The sequence below is a fragment of the Rhopilema esculentum genome, chromosome 18 (assembly GCF_057945365.1).
Source record: "Rhopilema esculentum isolate cy_ngs chromosome 18, ASM5794536v1, whole genome shotgun sequence".
In the NCBI taxonomy this organism is placed as follows: domain Eukaryota; kingdom Metazoa; phylum Cnidaria; class Scyphozoa; order Rhizostomeae; family Rhizostomatidae; genus Rhopilema; species Rhopilema esculentum.
Genome location: NC_142832.1, coordinates 2,619,165 through 2,635,999, shown reverse-complemented (window position 1 = coordinate 2,635,999; position 16,835 = coordinate 2,619,165). Strand labels below are relative to the sequence as shown.

At 34.6% G+C, this 16,835-nt stretch overlaps 1 protein-coding gene across 1 annotated transcript; it reads left to right on the top strand.

The window, feature by feature from the left end:
* The first annotated feature begins 1,368 nt into the window (after positions 1-1,368).
* On the top strand, positions 1,369-16,200 carry LOC135680904 (glutamine--fructose-6-phosphate aminotransferase [isomerizing] 2). The gene is made up of 20 exons (XM_065195124.2): positions 1,369-1,981; positions 2,548-2,655; positions 3,529-3,586; positions 4,595-4,641; positions 5,145-5,270; positions 6,033-6,091; positions 6,402-6,488; positions 6,814-6,870; positions 7,263-7,324; positions 8,025-8,116; positions 8,523-8,643; positions 9,224-9,294; positions 9,802-9,891; positions 10,407-10,600; positions 10,777-10,897; positions 11,649-11,921; positions 12,943-13,070; positions 13,502-13,630; positions 14,555-14,755; positions 15,268-16,200. Exons 1-20 carry the CDS (start codon positions 1,975-1,977, stop codon positions 15,310-15,312), a joined length of 2,076 nt encoding a protein of 691 aa, XP_065051196.1. The 5' UTR covers positions 1,369-1,974; the 3' UTR covers positions 15,313-16,200.
* Positions 16,201-16,835: the final 635 nt, after the last annotated feature.

Here is a 16,835-nt window from a genome sequence, read left to right as displayed (position 1 = left end):
CGAGAAACTTGGCTCTCAAGTGTAAGCATTTTGTTTGATAAAAGAACCTGGTGTGTTTTGGGATGGGATATGGTGTCAAATTTTTTCATAATTTGATGTATGGTTTACAAAGCATCATACGAAATGGGAATACCAAAATTGATGTTTATATTTTGTGAAATAAAGGCTTGATTGTTATTTAGTACTTATCTGATTACAATTTGACCTGGCTGAATTCATTTTGATAAATAACATCCAGTGGCGTCACTTGACCTTCCTGACTAGGGGGGTGGAGGGTCATCAATAGAAAAATTTACCGACGAAGGCATAGCTGGAGAAGAATTTAGGTGCTATTTTAGGTGCTAGGTGTTAACGAATTTTCTAAATTTCTTAAAAAATGTTCAAGAACAAACCATATCTTCATCTCAGCTCAGTTTCAGTTCAGTTTTACTTTTAAAATGTTTTTACATTTTTATATTTTAAAATGTTTTTACATCCTTCTTTAATATGTTTTTGCAAATACAACGCTTGAAATTCCCCAGAGATGCAAGATGTTCCGATAAGAGCTCGCTATGTAGCTTAAAAAAGAATCCATTATTTTGCTGTCTTACTTATTAGAATTTCAAATTTCTGTCTTACTTATTAGAATTTCAATGAGTATTATGTGTATGTACATATTAAAGCAAATGAGGATTATATACTTCCACCCAATTCATCTGGATTTATCAATTTGTTATGCTTTCACATAACAAATCTTTATCTGCTTTCACACGTGTTGATGTGCGTGTTTTTCACACCCTTTTAAACCAACAATGAATATGCGTATTTTGAAAACATAAAAGGGAGCAACAATCTCATTCCCAAACCACTGATCATATGTTACGTACATTCCGCGGTGGGCAAAAAGTATTTGTTATTGTTTTGGACAGTTTACAATATTGGTCTTAGTTTAATTAATTGCTCCAAATTGTTCATTTAAACATTCTAGATTGCACTCAAATGTAAAACTTGAGAGATTTTCCTCAATTAGTAATTGTCAAGGTACTTTTTGTCACGAGGTCTAAGGAAACTTAAGGAAATCAGTCCACGTTTGCTCGGTTTTATTGCTAAGTGTTACCAAGTTCATAGAATGGAATCCTTTGTTACTTGTGTGGCAAATACTTCGTTGTTTCTAGGGCTGTGATTGGTTGTCTGGTCAAAGGTGATGTCCTTTTCGTAAGGGGATGTCCTTCTGCCAACGTTGCAGGTTCTGTCACAGGGTTGCCAGTTTGGATTTTTCTAATCCAAATTCCAGAAATTTGGATTTATGAAAATTTGTTTGGCTTTCAAAATATGATTTGGATTTGGCCCAAAATTTGGCTTATTTTGGATTTATATGAAAAATTCTCAAAATTTTTCCGAACATTTGAATTTTTAAAAAATATTTCGGTTAACATCTGTTTCAATTTAATTGGATAACACCTTTTAGTCCATTTCTCTGAGACTTTCAGGTTTCTTTTTTAAGGTAGAACATGATGTGTGAAGTGATATAACATGTTTATCCCTGGTGCGATGAAATTATGTAAATGTGAATACTTTTATCGTCGCTGTTAAACAAGCTTCTGATGGATCACAAAACGCTTTTTGCAAGTTATGTCACTAAGCAATTGCTCCAAAAGCATCTAATCTGTCGAACCACGAGAAATCAGAAAGACATGCAAAGAATATGAATTCTATTAATTATACCTTATTTTTGAGAGCAATTCTCGGATAATTTTAAATTAACATTAATTTGCAAAATCTTTAGATGCCTCGTTTTCATTTCTTCGATTCTATTGTTCTAAAACCTCGTTTTCATATTTGGCTTAATTTGGATTTTTGACACACAAGATTTGGCTTTGGCCAATTTTGAGACCTGGCAACCCTGGTTCTGTCAAGTTGAACGAGGTTGAGAAGTCGTAGTTTTGTAGTGGACTTTTGCACGTTAATTAGAGCAAAGCTATCCGGAAGAAGAAGATGTGTGGTATGCATTTTAATTTGTTTCGTCAGATTTTTACCATACTATAAACTATCTTTAAATGATAGGTGCTGGGCCGCAAATGTAGCTTTTACAAGTTAAGTTTAGATTTAGGCCCAACCCAACCTAGCCACTAATACAATTCATGTAATGACAACATGATAAAAGCGACTTGCAGTTTTGTATTATTCTCACAAACCTATGTTAAAATGAGCTGTTGTGGATTTTTCCCAGTTTGTCATGTATTGATCGTAAATTTTTTTCACACCTCATCTAGTTCCAAAACATTTTAACGAACATGTTCCATTGTTCAGTTCAGTTTTTATATTTTAGATTCCACTACTTAAAACTTATCCATAATAGCTACTATTGCAAACAACTAAACTACAGGAATTACACAACAATATTACAGTAAATCAATACATCAATCAATACAGAAAATTAATACAATAGTACAAAACATAGAAACAAGATAGATTGTATGAAGAGAATTACTTAAAGGAGGAGCTTTCTCAAGTAACTAATCGAGAATCTTTATTTCTTTTATTTATATCATGATTATTTCTTTCTAGGGATTTTTGCATACCTAAATTTTAGAATCAAAAGAGATAGGAAACATATATTGGATACACTGATAAAAGGCCTCCAGAGACTTGAATATAGGGGATATGATTCTGCAGGTTCGTTTTTTGTTTTTATAATTTTTCTATGCTAAATTTACAAGAAAAAAAGGAACTCTTTTTACCAATTTAGCAAGGTCTTAATTTGCAGGAGACAAAGCTAAATTTCTATGTATGTTTATAAAGTTTGCAGGGCTAGCTAAGCCACCCAGAATTAAAGAACTATTTCTACATTTAACACCTCAAATGCTTGAATTGCTCCTCTTTATAACCCTGCCCTCATATAAAGCCCCTTCATACCAGGCCAATCCTAAAATTAGCCCTAGCATTGAATCAAACACTGTTTATAAACACTTTAATAAGCCTCCACTCTAGTATGCCATTTTTAATGATACATGATTTTAATAAATGAGAGCTTGTAGAAAAATGAAAAAACTGAAAAATCAAGCATTTCACAATGTTTTATTATCAACATCAATTTGTGAAAGGTCATGTTCCTCAACGTAAACTTGGAAAAAGTGGAAAAGCTTTGAATATAAGCTATTTGAGAGGCAATCTCAAAATATTCAAAAGAACAAATAACAAAATTTAAAGTTTCAGCTGAAACTAATGATATTCAGAGATTCCTGGTTGGAAAAATTGCACCCATTCACAAATTAAAAGTTGCAGTGCAAATTTTATTAGTAACACCTCAAGAAATACTTAAACTAAAATCACAATATATCATGCCAGGCTTGTCTCTTCTCCTCTTTCAGCTCATTCCATAAAAACTAACCCTGTTTATCTGTCCATATCTAAATCTTACGAATGTCTTTTTATTGGCAGTAGAAAAAAACCTGTTAGGTATATGTTGCTTAAGGGAATTCTTTGTTTATGTATGCTTTCCTTTTGAATTTTGTATACATATTAACATTATTTACTTAACATTATCAGGACTGGCAGTAGATGGGGATGATCTTATATGTGAAAATGAATGCATCTTTAAGACATGGTATGATATAATGATTTTGCAATAACTATTAGTGGTTAGTTAGTTTATTCTTAGTTATCATTAATTTATAAGTTTTTGATTATGCTCTTATTTATATTGACTATTAATAAGAACACAGCCTCAAAACTGGTCAAAAGTTAAGAACAAAGTTAAAGTGAGGTACTGTAGATTGTAATTAAGAACAATTAAGAAGAGATTAAGTACAAGCTGAGGCAGAGTTACAGTAAAACATTTTTTTGATTGTTTTTTCAAACCCCCTTAAAGACTCGTTGCTAACAATGAGCCTTTGCGAGGGTGGCGAATTATCCAGGTGACAATCCAAACAATGGCAGTAAACTTGTAGGGATTAACCATAATTGATTTCAGACTGTCTGAAAATGCATTATGGGATGCTTGCGTAGCGCAATGGCTCATTGTTAGCAATGAGTCTTTAAAATTTGATCTGAAATACGAAGCGATTTTTGCCATCTAGGGGTGCTTTGTCAGTGAATTTTCAAACTTGTGGGCATATAGAGAGGAAGGCACACTGACTTTGTTGGCTAAAAGAGCCTGGGAACTCCTCTTGATTACAATAGCTAGAGTTTGCACTGCTGACTCCCTGATATGTAATTAAAAACAAACTATGAACAGTCCATTCTTAGAGTTTTTATGCTTCCTTTTTTTATAAAAGTATCATGTCAAAATTACTACTAACCTAATAACATTACTACTACCGACATATGTATGATTCAAGAAAAGATTTACAAGTCAGTTCATAGTTCTGCCTTTATTTTGAGAGGAGAGACTGACTGATGCTTAAAACATTTTTTTGTCTTCCTGATTTCAAAGTGATACCAGCTTATAATAGCCCTTCAGCAGACTGAAATTCGGGGATATATTTTGTAGTTCTAAATTTAAGTGACATAATTATTTCATAATATATAAGGCTGTTTGTTAGGCTATTAGATGCTATTTGTTATTTTGTTCTTAAAATTTCTATTTTATAATCGGCATTAATTTTCTTTGAAGTTTAATCAAGCAAAGAGGAAAAGTTAAAGATTTACAAGCTTCAGTGGGTAAGAATTCTAAAGGACATTTGGCCCTTTTTAATATTATACTTCCACTTACAATCTTGCTTTTTATAGAAAAACATTTACTGAAGCGTTCATTTTTATAGAAAAATGCACTTGGGAAGATTTGTTTGATTCAGGATCAGCAATTGACTAATATTTTTTATAGACGCGACCACTGACATTTATATCTTTCTTTAGCAACTCTGTCTTAGTCCAATTTGGTCTAGCTAATTTTGCTTAATAGGAATTTATCTACAATTTAGCATCCTACTTAGTCCAAACATTTTAGACCATTGTTGACTTTTTCCTGGTTGTTTAATGTCTTCCTGTTGGTATTTAAGTTATAGTATAATATGCTTAGCTATATTTAAAATTTTTATCAGTAAACTTATATTTTATACAATTTTCTGTAAGTTATCAAGCTGTTACTTCTTGACTGCTATTTAAGAAGTTACAAATAGCTCATACCTGAATATGTATAAAGATAGATCAATATTTTTGTACAGACAGCTCAAACTTGAAAAATGAGTTACAATTTGACACACACTTGGGTATTGCACATACAAGATGGGCCACCCATGGAGAGCCAAGCATTGTTAATGCACATCCACACAGATCAGATGAACAGAATGGTAATCCCCTCTTCTAGATATTTTGAGAGCTAACACTAGATAAATCCTCTCATTAAGGGGCAATCTACTTCAACAAAAGGACTAAAAAGTTGTTTAATATAAAATCAATAAGCCTTGCCTAAAATAGAATCAGATTTTCTTCTAACTAGGATATAACTTGTTTGGCTTAATAGCTATCCCTCCTACTGCTACACTTGTGGTGCCCCTGAATGTTTCTCTCTTTTATCCCATTGAAATATGTTGCAAATTAAATAGGTTTTAGCAATAATTTAGTTGGTTCATTATTTCAACGTTCTAGTAAATTATACAGTGGTGATAAACAAATTTCATCTAAAGAAGCACTAGTAGGTTTATCTAAAAAAACAAGTTATCAACAAATTATAAGTAACATCAGTGCAGTGGCAAAACCAAAAATATTTTCAGAGGGTGCATAAAATGCTTTTTGCCAACAAAAAGGAGTGTCATAAAATAAATAACCTTATATGCTGCATGTGTCTCTATTTATACTTAATTATTTGCATATTAATTATTCAATCAATACATAAATTTTTTATTCCTTTGTAACTGACAATTGAAATTATCACAAACTGTTCATGATTATAAATATGGTTATCATTTATTTAGAAGGTTTCTGAAAGTTGTTATGTGTATTATTAGCTTTTTTAAAAGCTTAGTTTTTTATAGAACTTTCTCTGTTTTGTTAATTTTTCGTGTTCTTATGACTTTGTAAGTTTCACTTTGGAATTCTTCTTTCTTATTTAGAATTTGTAGTCGTTCACAATGGAATTATTGCAAACTACAAAGAACTGAGGCAGTTCTTGGTAAGGAAATTATACCTTTTTATTTTTAAAATTCAGCAACACAGATTACTTATATCATTAAATCTTATGTGAATGATGTTCTTTTGCTTTGGTCATCACATTTTTTTCTTGCTTAAATATACATATTTTCAAAACTTCTTGGTGGGTTGGCTCAATTTGGCACTTTTGTCTTAGTTTGTTTGTGATTTTATATATTTTTGATGTCCATTCCAGGATGGAGAATGGGGATTGACTGTATTTTTGTAAGATAGATCTGTGGTTTAAACACTGCTTGACATATTCCATTTCAAAGTTTTCAATGTCATGCTAGACTTCAAAGAACATGCCACCAGAATCTGAAACTGACACTGAATGCATTGTAAAACTTTTGAAGTATGTATATGAAAAGGATAAAAAGGTATGTTAGTCTTTCTACATTGTTTTGACCACTTGTTAGAAGAATTTATAGAACAAGATTTTTTAGACTCCAGATTTCCAAACACACTACAAAGCATGTATTTTTGTAATTAAATTTAAAATATAATGAGATTTTCAATGATTAACAATCTGTGTTTTTATTTCTTTCATTTATCATAGAATAATTTTAGGTTGCTTTTCTTGTGTTAGAATATAGGCTTAAACCCAAATTTGTAAAGCAGTCCAGCGCAAGTTACAGTATTTTGCTGTTGTGTTGCTGCTTTCTCGTGAAATTTTATGAAAATGCTTCATGATATTTTCCCTAGTCTGGAAGAAAACCCAGCAGCTTTCAAGAACTTGTTGAGAAAGTGGTTGCTCAGCTGGTAACTATAATCCAAATTTATCTTTAAATGTATAATACAAATTTTTTGAAGTAATTTTGAAGGGAATCAAAGTTTGACAAAGTCTTTTTATTAGGGATAAAAGATGCAAGTAAATGGCGATGAAAAAGAAAGGTCTTAAAGCACTTGTTTGCACCAGTTGTTGTTTCCTTCTCAGCTAATTTTCAAAATATAAGAAAATATTATGAATAATTTAGAAAGAATATTTTAATACTTAGATATCAGTGGATACCTAATATGATTATATTCATTTATGTATACCCAGATTGTTAATTCAAAAATATGTCTTGGAAAAGTATAATTAAATCTCTTTTCTAATCCACACATTCTGTAGTTTACTCTTTCTTTACAAATTTTTGTTTGTTAAACTTCAGGATGGAGCCTATGCATTAGTGTTCAAGAGCAGTGCTTTTCCAAATCAATGTGTGGCCACAAGGTATTTTTTCGTTATATAGCAGTTTCTTGTGCAAGTTTATTTTAGCTGTAATCTAGTGTTATCTAGTTACCCTATATTTAAATCCCAATTTCAGATTTTCTATATTGATGTATCCCTATTACCAGTAGAACGTACAGAAAATTTTTAAAGTAACGCTGGGAGTGGAAAATTTTGTTTGCTAAAATTTTAGGTAGGTCATGCCCAAAAATGATGAAAACTTTGATTTTGGTGTAATTTTATTTTCCATATCTGCTCCAAATGTGGATCACAAAATTTTTTAACTTCAGTTCCTTAACTATATCACAAAGTGTTTCAAAATACAGTTAAATCGTTATAATAGGCTATAGCCTTAATAAATGTTGAATGATTCTAACAACAAGACAAAGCATTGGCTACTAGATTTTAAGAGACTTTGGTATGAGGGAAATATTAGGATGAGCCTTTCTGCTCCTTTTTCTATCTTTTATTTCATTACTTGCTTCCAAAGATGAAACGGCCAGACCAGACCAAATTTCCACTTTCTTGAACCATCCTTCACAGTCTTACTTTCCGTACAACAGGGGCTGTTCGCCTGTATGCTATGTCATAATTATAACTAATCCAATGTAAATACACTAAAATATGAAAATAACTGCTTTCGGGTTTTAGATTTTAAAGCTTTCCCTTCATTCTTTTAATGAAAAAAATCGTTTTTATACAGGAAAGGAAGCCCTTTACTGATTGGTGTCAAAAGCACGAAGCCAATTACCTTGGACCAAGTGCCTGTAACCTTCATGTCTCCTTGTAGTGGTGGTAGGTAACTTTGGTTAACGATTCGTAACCAAGTAGATTCTTAGTACTAGATTATTCTAACCATCAGTCTATTGTTTGCGCGCCTAAAGGCCCTTTTTCAGTTTTTAAAATCGAAATATTGATGTTTTACAAAAACACTCCAGAACTTCTTTTCCAATGTCAGGGACAAAGCTTTGAACTATCCAACTTTTGTATTTTTTGTGTGAAATTTGACAAAATGTTAGCAAGAATATTAATGCTGTAGATGAAAAGTATCATGAAAGTTTGGACTTGAACTGTGAGGCTTCGTCAATGCATCAACATTTTCATAAAGTTATGTATGGTTTTATGGATGTTTTTCGTAGCATGTTTGAAACCCAATCTGTCTCGTAACACAATGTTATTACCATTCTTATGCTTGATATAGAGCAACAAGATCCATCGAGAGATGAGAAGTTGGGCAAAAGAGACGATGATGAGAAATCGTTTACTCAATTCAATCATGCCGATGATGCATCGATGGAGTATTATTTTGCTTCAGATGCCAGGTAATTACAATCCCTGCCAGAAGTGTTTGGAAAACCCTATAGGCAGCTAAAGATTTTGAAAAACTATGTTTTCCGACTGTAAAGTATATAAATTCGTCAATTTCATATTGGCGTAGAAGACAGAGGCTTATTGGGAGCTGCAGTTTTATCAGGCAAAATTTATCAAATATCAGGCTCTTTCGGGTAGCTCTATAATACTGATGCAACAACATTCAAGCAAGACCCATGCTCCCCCATATAAACGCTTAACCTCCGCTACGCCCATGTCCATTCACCTCAATTGATACTGGTTGAAAAGCCGTTACCTCACATGATGCGATAAAGCTATATTGAACTGGAACTGATGCTATTAAACATTGTTTTTTGGGGGAGAGAATATGCTGGTAGAATTATGCGAAATTATATCGTAGTTTACCAAGAATTTTGGCAGCTAATGCCAACATAAACTGCTTTTAAAAGATATTTCCTATACTTAAGGCAAATAAGAACATCGAATGTAGCTATGATTTTATATAAGCAGTTCCTAGACACGATTCTGTGAGAAATGAACATTATATAATTAGCCATGATTTTCTTCTAGTGCCATAATCGAGCATACCAATCGTGTCATATTTTTGGAGGATGATGACGTAGCAGTTGTTATTGATGGAAGTGAGTAGATTCGTTACATAGAAGATATTGTTCATTTTTCTACCAAGCTGTTCGTTTAAAAAGCCATAAGTTTGTATAAATAAGGGAAAATGCTTCTTCAGCTATTTTTTCATTGGTTGGTTTTACCGCAATATTTATACCCCTGCAATTAAAATATATCGCTCTAGCTTTAAATAGGGGAGGAGAAGGGGATGGGAAGAGGAGGGGAAGGGTAGGGGAAGGGGAGGGGAATAGATGGGGCAGAGAGGAAGGGGAGGGGGTTAGATGTTTGGCTTTACAGCCTTGATACCGGGCATGTGCTCAACAGTTCTATCAAAGATTGTAGAAGGGTATCACCGTACACCATTACAAAATGTTTATAGGCCCCTTTTCGCAAGGCACAAGCTTTGACCCCGCTACCTGTACTTTCTCGACGCCCCCCTGCCAGTTGGGAACGTCAGTGCACGACTCTAGCCCTTTGATGTCGAGTTGCTAGTATCTTTAGTGTTTGATTGTCGCTTTTTGCAGATCTTTCTATAAGAAGAATGAAGCATGATGGTGCGTCTTTGACAAGAGATATCATGACTCTACAGATGGAACTGCAACAGATTATGAAAGGTGCTTATCTCATTGAATAATTTTTCAGTTTCAATAAAAATGTCTGTTTTGTTTTTTCTTTAAATTAGATCTTGTAAGCATCACTGTGTAAGGACCCCTTGGAGACTCACTGGCATAGCCTATTACAGGGGAAATTAGCTGCGGGGAAAACCTTTGTTTATATAAAGAGGGAGACAATTGCCTATTGTTCAAAACAATGGAAAGTCATGGGGGGAGGTTAGTATGTTATAAAGGCCCTACTCACTGGTGTGTTACCTAGAACCCAATCAAATCTCTTACGTAGAACCCACTCAAATGAAATTTCTTCTCTTACTTGGAGAACCAACTCGAAGAACAACTTCCTGTTGATTCTGTTGTCAGCCCATTAAAGCAGCTAGGGTGCAAATTTACAGAACATTATGAGTAGGGGTTGGCCCCTCCCCCTTCTATTGCTATTATTCCTGTAAGAACTTTCCTTCCCATATTGATGCCACCCTTGTGAAAACGCTTTAACATGAACAATATTTTTTCTGCAGGAAGCTTTAGTTCGTTTATGCAAAAAGAAATCTTCGAGCAGCCGGAGAGTATCTTTAACACGATGAGAGGACGAGTGAACTTTGAAACTGGTAAAGTGACCTTGGGTGGCCTACAATCGCACATGGCCTACATTCGAAGATGCCGAAGACTCATCTTCATTGCATGTGGCACAAGCTACCATAGTGCTATCGCTGTGAGTTTACTCTTTCCTATTTTTAGTTGCCCGCTTTGTTGCTTGGTATCAAATAAACAACGTGACAAAATTCAAAGATCTAGATATCAAAGGTGACATGCTCAAAAGCGAAAGTTTTGTACGAATTCTAGATCCAAATACGAATTTTATTCATCTCTATTACTGTTATTTTCTAGACGAGACAGCTGATTGAAGAACTCACAGAACTACCCGTCATGGTTGAGCTGGCAAGTGATTTCCTTGACAGAAACACCCCAATTTTCAGGGACGATGTGTGCTTCTTCATCAGCCAGTCAGGTACTGCAGTTTCTTCCTGGTTTGAAAGCTGTTTATCTTTCTTTTACTTTTTACCGTAAGTCCTTGAATAAGCTCTCGGGTGCTTATTTTATTTTCTAGCCTCAAAGGGGAGCACTTTTTCGAGGGGGTACTTATTCGAGGATATATGGTACTCTATTTCCCCCTCCCCAAAGCAGACGTAAATTAATTTCTTAATAGATTCAGGGTAGATGTCTGCTTACCTAATTATGTCTCGTTTTGAATTTGACTCAAGAAAACGGGGCAGTTTACCTGCATTTCTCAAATCCAATTTTTCTCTAACACACATTAGAGCTAATAAACACTTGATAGTAGCTTAAACATGATTGGGTAAATCTAAGCCAATCACCGTGACTGTCTTTCCTGGCTTTTTGCAAGCAGCATCTTACTATATACGTTCCTCACCCCTTGAGCTGCTAGCCAAAATCCTAAACAAGGATTGGTTTTCAGCCAAATTGCATTTGTCCACGTTTTCGTGTTATTAAAAAGTTTTGCAGAAAGCAATAGCTGTTTGGGTGCCGCTTTTCTCTTTAACATCAAATCAGTCCACTCCAATCTTTGTCTACCGCTGTCTACTCCATCAAATCAGTCTACTTCAATATATTATATTATATATACTTTCTTGTTAATCAATGAAGCTAAAGAGAACAAATCAGAAATGGATATTTAAATCTTTTTAAGCTGTATTGTTTCGTTTGAATCGCATAGTGAGTTAAGGGGTTTCTCTATAAAGGTGAAACCGCGGACACTTTGCAAGCGTTGAGGTACTGCAAGCAACGTGGGGCGCTTCTTGTTGGCATAACCAACACAGTTGGAAGTAGCATATCAAGGGAGACGATGTGTGGTGTGCACATTAACGCTGGGCCTGAGATTGGAGTTGCAAGCACAAAAGCCTATACCAGCCAGTTCATTTCTTTAGTAATGTTTGCTGTAATGATGGCTGAAGACAGAATATCTAAACAAGACAGGGTCAAAGAAATTGTCCAAGGAATGAAAGCGCTACCAGGTTTGTTGTTAGTTTATAAGAACGTTTTGATCAATATAAACGAAGTTTGGTTATAGAATTATAGATTTAATTGTTGTTTTTGGCTTGTTGTTGCTAACAATCTGTAACATAATGGATCTTAGACTTGCTAAACTAGTATTCAAGGTGTGGATACCAAGCCAAGATATATATTACGGTTAAGTTGTTGTACAGCAGGACATCCGGGGGGCAATGCAGGTCTAGGTTAAAGTTGATTAAAATGACGGTTGATCGGTTATGCTGTGTAGTAAGGGTGACAGGGGCGTGACTATTTTCTAACAAACAGAAATGCTTCGAGGTAGGTTCTCTGGCATAATGTTATTACTCGAAGTTTAACATTGTCACAGTTTAGTGTTATGCTCAGTGCTGCATATTGTACAATCTGCAAGTCTTGAATGTTTCCAAGACAAGTGAATTGTCTTGGGATTATATAGGTGCTTAAAAGCAGAAGCATGTTGATTTTGGTTCTCCAGCGTCATTTCCTCAACTGTTGTCTTGCATCCTCTGTAACGTGTCCTGTCATTTATAAGAATTGCTTTGAAAATTTTTAGACATACCAAGGCTTCTCACCTGACACTTTTCAATGCATAAAAGTCAGAAATACTCGGAGAATCTAAGAAAAGAAGTATTTATACCCAGTTGTGCATCAAAATAGGTCAATCAAAAACGCGATCACATGACTGTTAAGGTTACCCGATCAGTGCTGCTTGCCTGTGGAACTTGTTGCCCATGGATTCCAATCGGTAAAAAAGAAATTACACGACAGTGCCTTTCGCCTACACAACAATGTCTTTTCGTTTTATTGTTATTGATTTGGCTAGGGTTGCCCCGATGTTTTAGTATTTCATCTTTTTCTTGTTGATGGCTATATCGGTGTTCTTTTTCAATTTTTTGAGATTATTCTCTATAGTACCATCGATATAAAATGCGATATAAATCAATTTTCGATATAAAATCTACATTTCATGTTCATTGACGTTGATTAATCTTAATCTTGCTTTAGATAAGATTAGAGAGGTTTTGAAACTGGATGAGCAAATCAATTCCTTGGCAAAACAATTTCACAAAGAAAAAAGTTTGCTGGTAATGGGAAGAGGGTATCAGTTTGCAACTTGTTTGGAAGGTGCCCTGGTATGTCTTCCTGAATTTGAATAAAACTGGATAAAGATAAAGCATTTAAATAAATGTTTTGAAATTTAGTCTAAGGTTATACGTTATTGTTAGAGTAACATTGAAATAATCTTATTACGTTCATTTTAGGTTAATATTTTTTGCTTTTTTGTCATTTTCTATTAACGATATTTAGCTTGATCAACTAAATATATTTGCAGTAACTATTGCGCTTAGGCAAAATTTCCCCTGGGGGCTGAAGGGGTAGGAATATCGAGCCTAGACCTATACAATGAAGCATCTTGCTTTTGGCTTTCAGCAGGTTGAGCTTTCAAAACATTTTAACCCCCCAAAAATTTTAGCCCCCAAACAAACCGTTTAGTCCCCTCCTAATCCATATTTTTCTCTGCAGTCCTTGATACAGAGAACCTTTTCTCCTTCTCTTCATTCAGAAAGTCAAAGAAATAACATACATGCACTCTGAGGGCATACTTGCTGGTGAGCTAAAACACGGACCATTAGCTCTTGTGGACAAGGACATGCCTGTTCTTATGATTGCTATGAGGGACAAAACCTTCCCGGTAAGTTTAGCATTTTGAATAATGACAGATTTCTTCAGACAATGTGTCTGATAAAAATTGCTTCCTGCACATCATAGGCTCTCTAAAACAACATTGTAACTCTCAGTTAAATTCTGCGTCTGTTTTACTAGTGCCGTTTGCTGCCAATGGTGAATTTTTAGCTCCATTATATCTTCGTAAATTTCTGTGTAGTGAAACGACTTGAAGCCGTCGCTAAGCATCACAAAGTTGTTATAGCGGAATTTTGTGATAAATCAAGTTTTTATTTAACAAGTAATAGCAGAAAGGGATTTCTACCTGTTAAGTTTAATCTGTCTTAAGGCAAACGTCTTGTGTATTTGTGTACTCTGCGATTTTATAATTTGTGTATATCTGGACGTAGGTTTAGGCCCTTTTAGGGAATCCTTGATCGTAGAAAAGTATTTTTGTACATGTAAAAATCCTTAATGGCCGTTGATTCCCGTTTACTATGTGAACGGGGGGGGGGGCGTTTAAAAAACCTCTAGTTTTCACATTACCGATGCCAAACGTGCTCCGTACAATTTTTTGCATAGAGAAAAGTAGTTGCACAAAAAGTAGTTTATTTACATATGTCAAAGTCTGCTACCGCGTGTGAAATTTTCCTGTTGCCATTCAAGGCTCGTATCGTCCCATCAGGGGGGTAGGGGGGGGGACATTCCACAACCTCGAAGAGTAGACCCGTCTTATATCCCAAAAAATTATTAACTTTCCATTGAAATGATTTAATCTTCTTCTTAACAACAAGAATATATCATAGTATACAATGCTGAACAATAATCCTGTAATGCATCGCTAATTTTGCCTTTTCGTTGACCTTTAGCCGTCATGGTGTGTGCGTATTGTATCTAGAAATACGTTGCTGTCTTTCTTTCTATGTTGATGACTTAATTTCAATCCTTATAGAAATGCATGAACGCCATCCAGCAAGTAATTGCAAGACATGGTCGCCCAGTGATTATATGTTCTCAAGGTGACCAGGAAATCAAGTCACATGCTTATCGGACGCTTGAAGTACCATATATTGTTGACTGTTTGCATGGCATCCTCACTGTTATTCCTTTGCAACTGCTGTCCTACCATCTCGCTGTTTTGAGAGGATATGATGTAAGTTACTTGAATTTTGTCGCTACTTGAATTAATTATTAGTATGTGTCGGGGTGCCAAAGACAGTGGAGCAAACAGTTTTTGAAAAAGCCCCCCCCCCCCCCGATCCATAATCGTGGATTATTTTCATGCCCTTTTATTCATATATGAGAAGTATATGAGATGGCACATGGCATTCTAATAAGCATAATTTCCGTACCCTATATTAATGAAGTACTTTCCTTTCTCTGTAAATGTCTACAATAGTTTTGTATACTTTCTGTTCCTAAACTGGCCCTAATGCAGCTAAATTGCTTGAAAAACAGAGTTCTTCGTCGATTGTTCTCCCACGTGGTCTATTTTGTATCTCTTCAGCTGCCTCTCTCCAGTAATATAGACATTGTAGCACGGACTTGAATCGTACAGCCATCTCCATCAATGCAGTTAAGGAGTATGGGCAGTGACCTAAATGGAATATCGTTATTTAATCGTCAGTTCCTTTTTATAGCTTGATTTTGATTTTCTTTTTCTAGGTGGACTTTCCCAGAAACCTTGCAAAGTCTGTGACTGTCGAATAAAGATCAATATTTTATGGTTTCAATAACGCTATTGGAACGATTTAAAGCACTATTTTGTCATGTAAACTTTTAGAATCTGAAAGTCTTTAAGTAGTTCTATTTCTAATAATCTAACTTTATTCTCAATGAAAGATATGCATAACCAATGATGGATGCAGGGGTTTTGAAAAAGATGTATTTTTAGGGAGACATGTCCTCAAATGGGATCAACCAGCCACGGAGCTGCAGGGAGGATGACAATTTTGACAACAACCTGCCCCTTCTTGCTATAGTTTTTCCAAATGCTATTTTGAAAAGTTGGCACAATTATAATTCCATGAGCTTGATTTAGTCCAAATATATCTGTTTATCATATATCTGTTTTCTTGTTTTAAAGCCTGCCCCCCCCCTCAGGTATGGTTCTTGCGCAAGTTTGCCCACCCTAGCCGACATCTATAGCTACGTGGTTGGGGTCAACTCTCGACCAGAATAGGCAGACTTTCCTTGCTACTGGAATATCAACTTAGATACCTAGAAACGTTCCTTCGAGAAATTATGCCTCGTTTGATTTATGTTGTAGTTCCTGGGGTTAGTTTGGTTGGAAATAACTCAGACAAAGAGTATTAATAGCCAAGATTTATAGACACCAACATTTTAAGTAGCCAAAAATGTCCTCCTGTCAGTAATTTATTCCCCCCTTGATCTAGATAGCTGCTCTTATCATTAGCCTTGCAGTAAGTAAAAGGTTTAGACTGCAGCCTTATAGATACATTCAAATGACAAAATTATCCCGAGTTTCACTTTTGTTTCGGTAATCTTAACCAAAGTTAATGATATAGTTTTGAGTAAATTAAATGATATTTGTACTTCAGAATATTTTGCATCTAATTAATAAGAAATTAAATATGATGAAGGGATCTGTTTTTTTTTGCAACTGCATGCCGCTTAGGATGAAGGACTTGAGACAAGACCTTTGGATACTATTCTGGCCATTCTTTGAATTGCCTTATCGTTGGAGTTTGAACTTCAATTAGCTGAAATTTAATTTGTGTAAACCCATTTTTATATAAAGGTTCTTTATGATAAACGAAGGTTAACATTTGAGTATCCAGTTTCTTTATGATAAGGCAAAGTTGGGTATTCGCTTTGATCTTTTAGTTTTGCCTTATCTTAATTTCATTAGTTTTAACGTTTGTGACCGGTATTCTTTTTTTATTCCGGGAAAACGTTTTGATTTGATATTGTTTATGTTCTAATAAACGCTTTGTTGTAAAGAACAGGGTGGTTTCAAGTAAAATTAGAAATGAGATTGAAGATTTTGAGTTGACTTCAACTCAAGAAAAGATACTTTCGTCATTTCATTATCGCTATTTGAAAATAATCAATAGAAATTGAAGCATAATTATGCATGTGAGTCAATCGTCAATGCAAGAAGTACTAGAGAAGCTTAGCTTGAGGGTAAATTTCAAACAATTATTTACAAGATCTTTCAAGCATAAAACACAGACGACAAACATTAGATCTCTGATTTGGCTTCCTGGCAA

Bases quoted from the DNA above. Each gene is read 5' to 3' on its own strand.
- LOC135680904 (XM_065195124.2), top strand. The intron at 7,325-8,024 runs GTATTTTTTCGT...GTTTTTATACAG, and splicing joins AATCAATGTGTGGCCACAAG to GAAAGGAAGCCCTTTACTGA. The intron at 8,644-9,223 runs GTAATTACAATC...ATTTTCTTCTAG, and splicing joins TATTTTGCTTCAGATGCCAG to TGCCATAATCGAGCATACCA.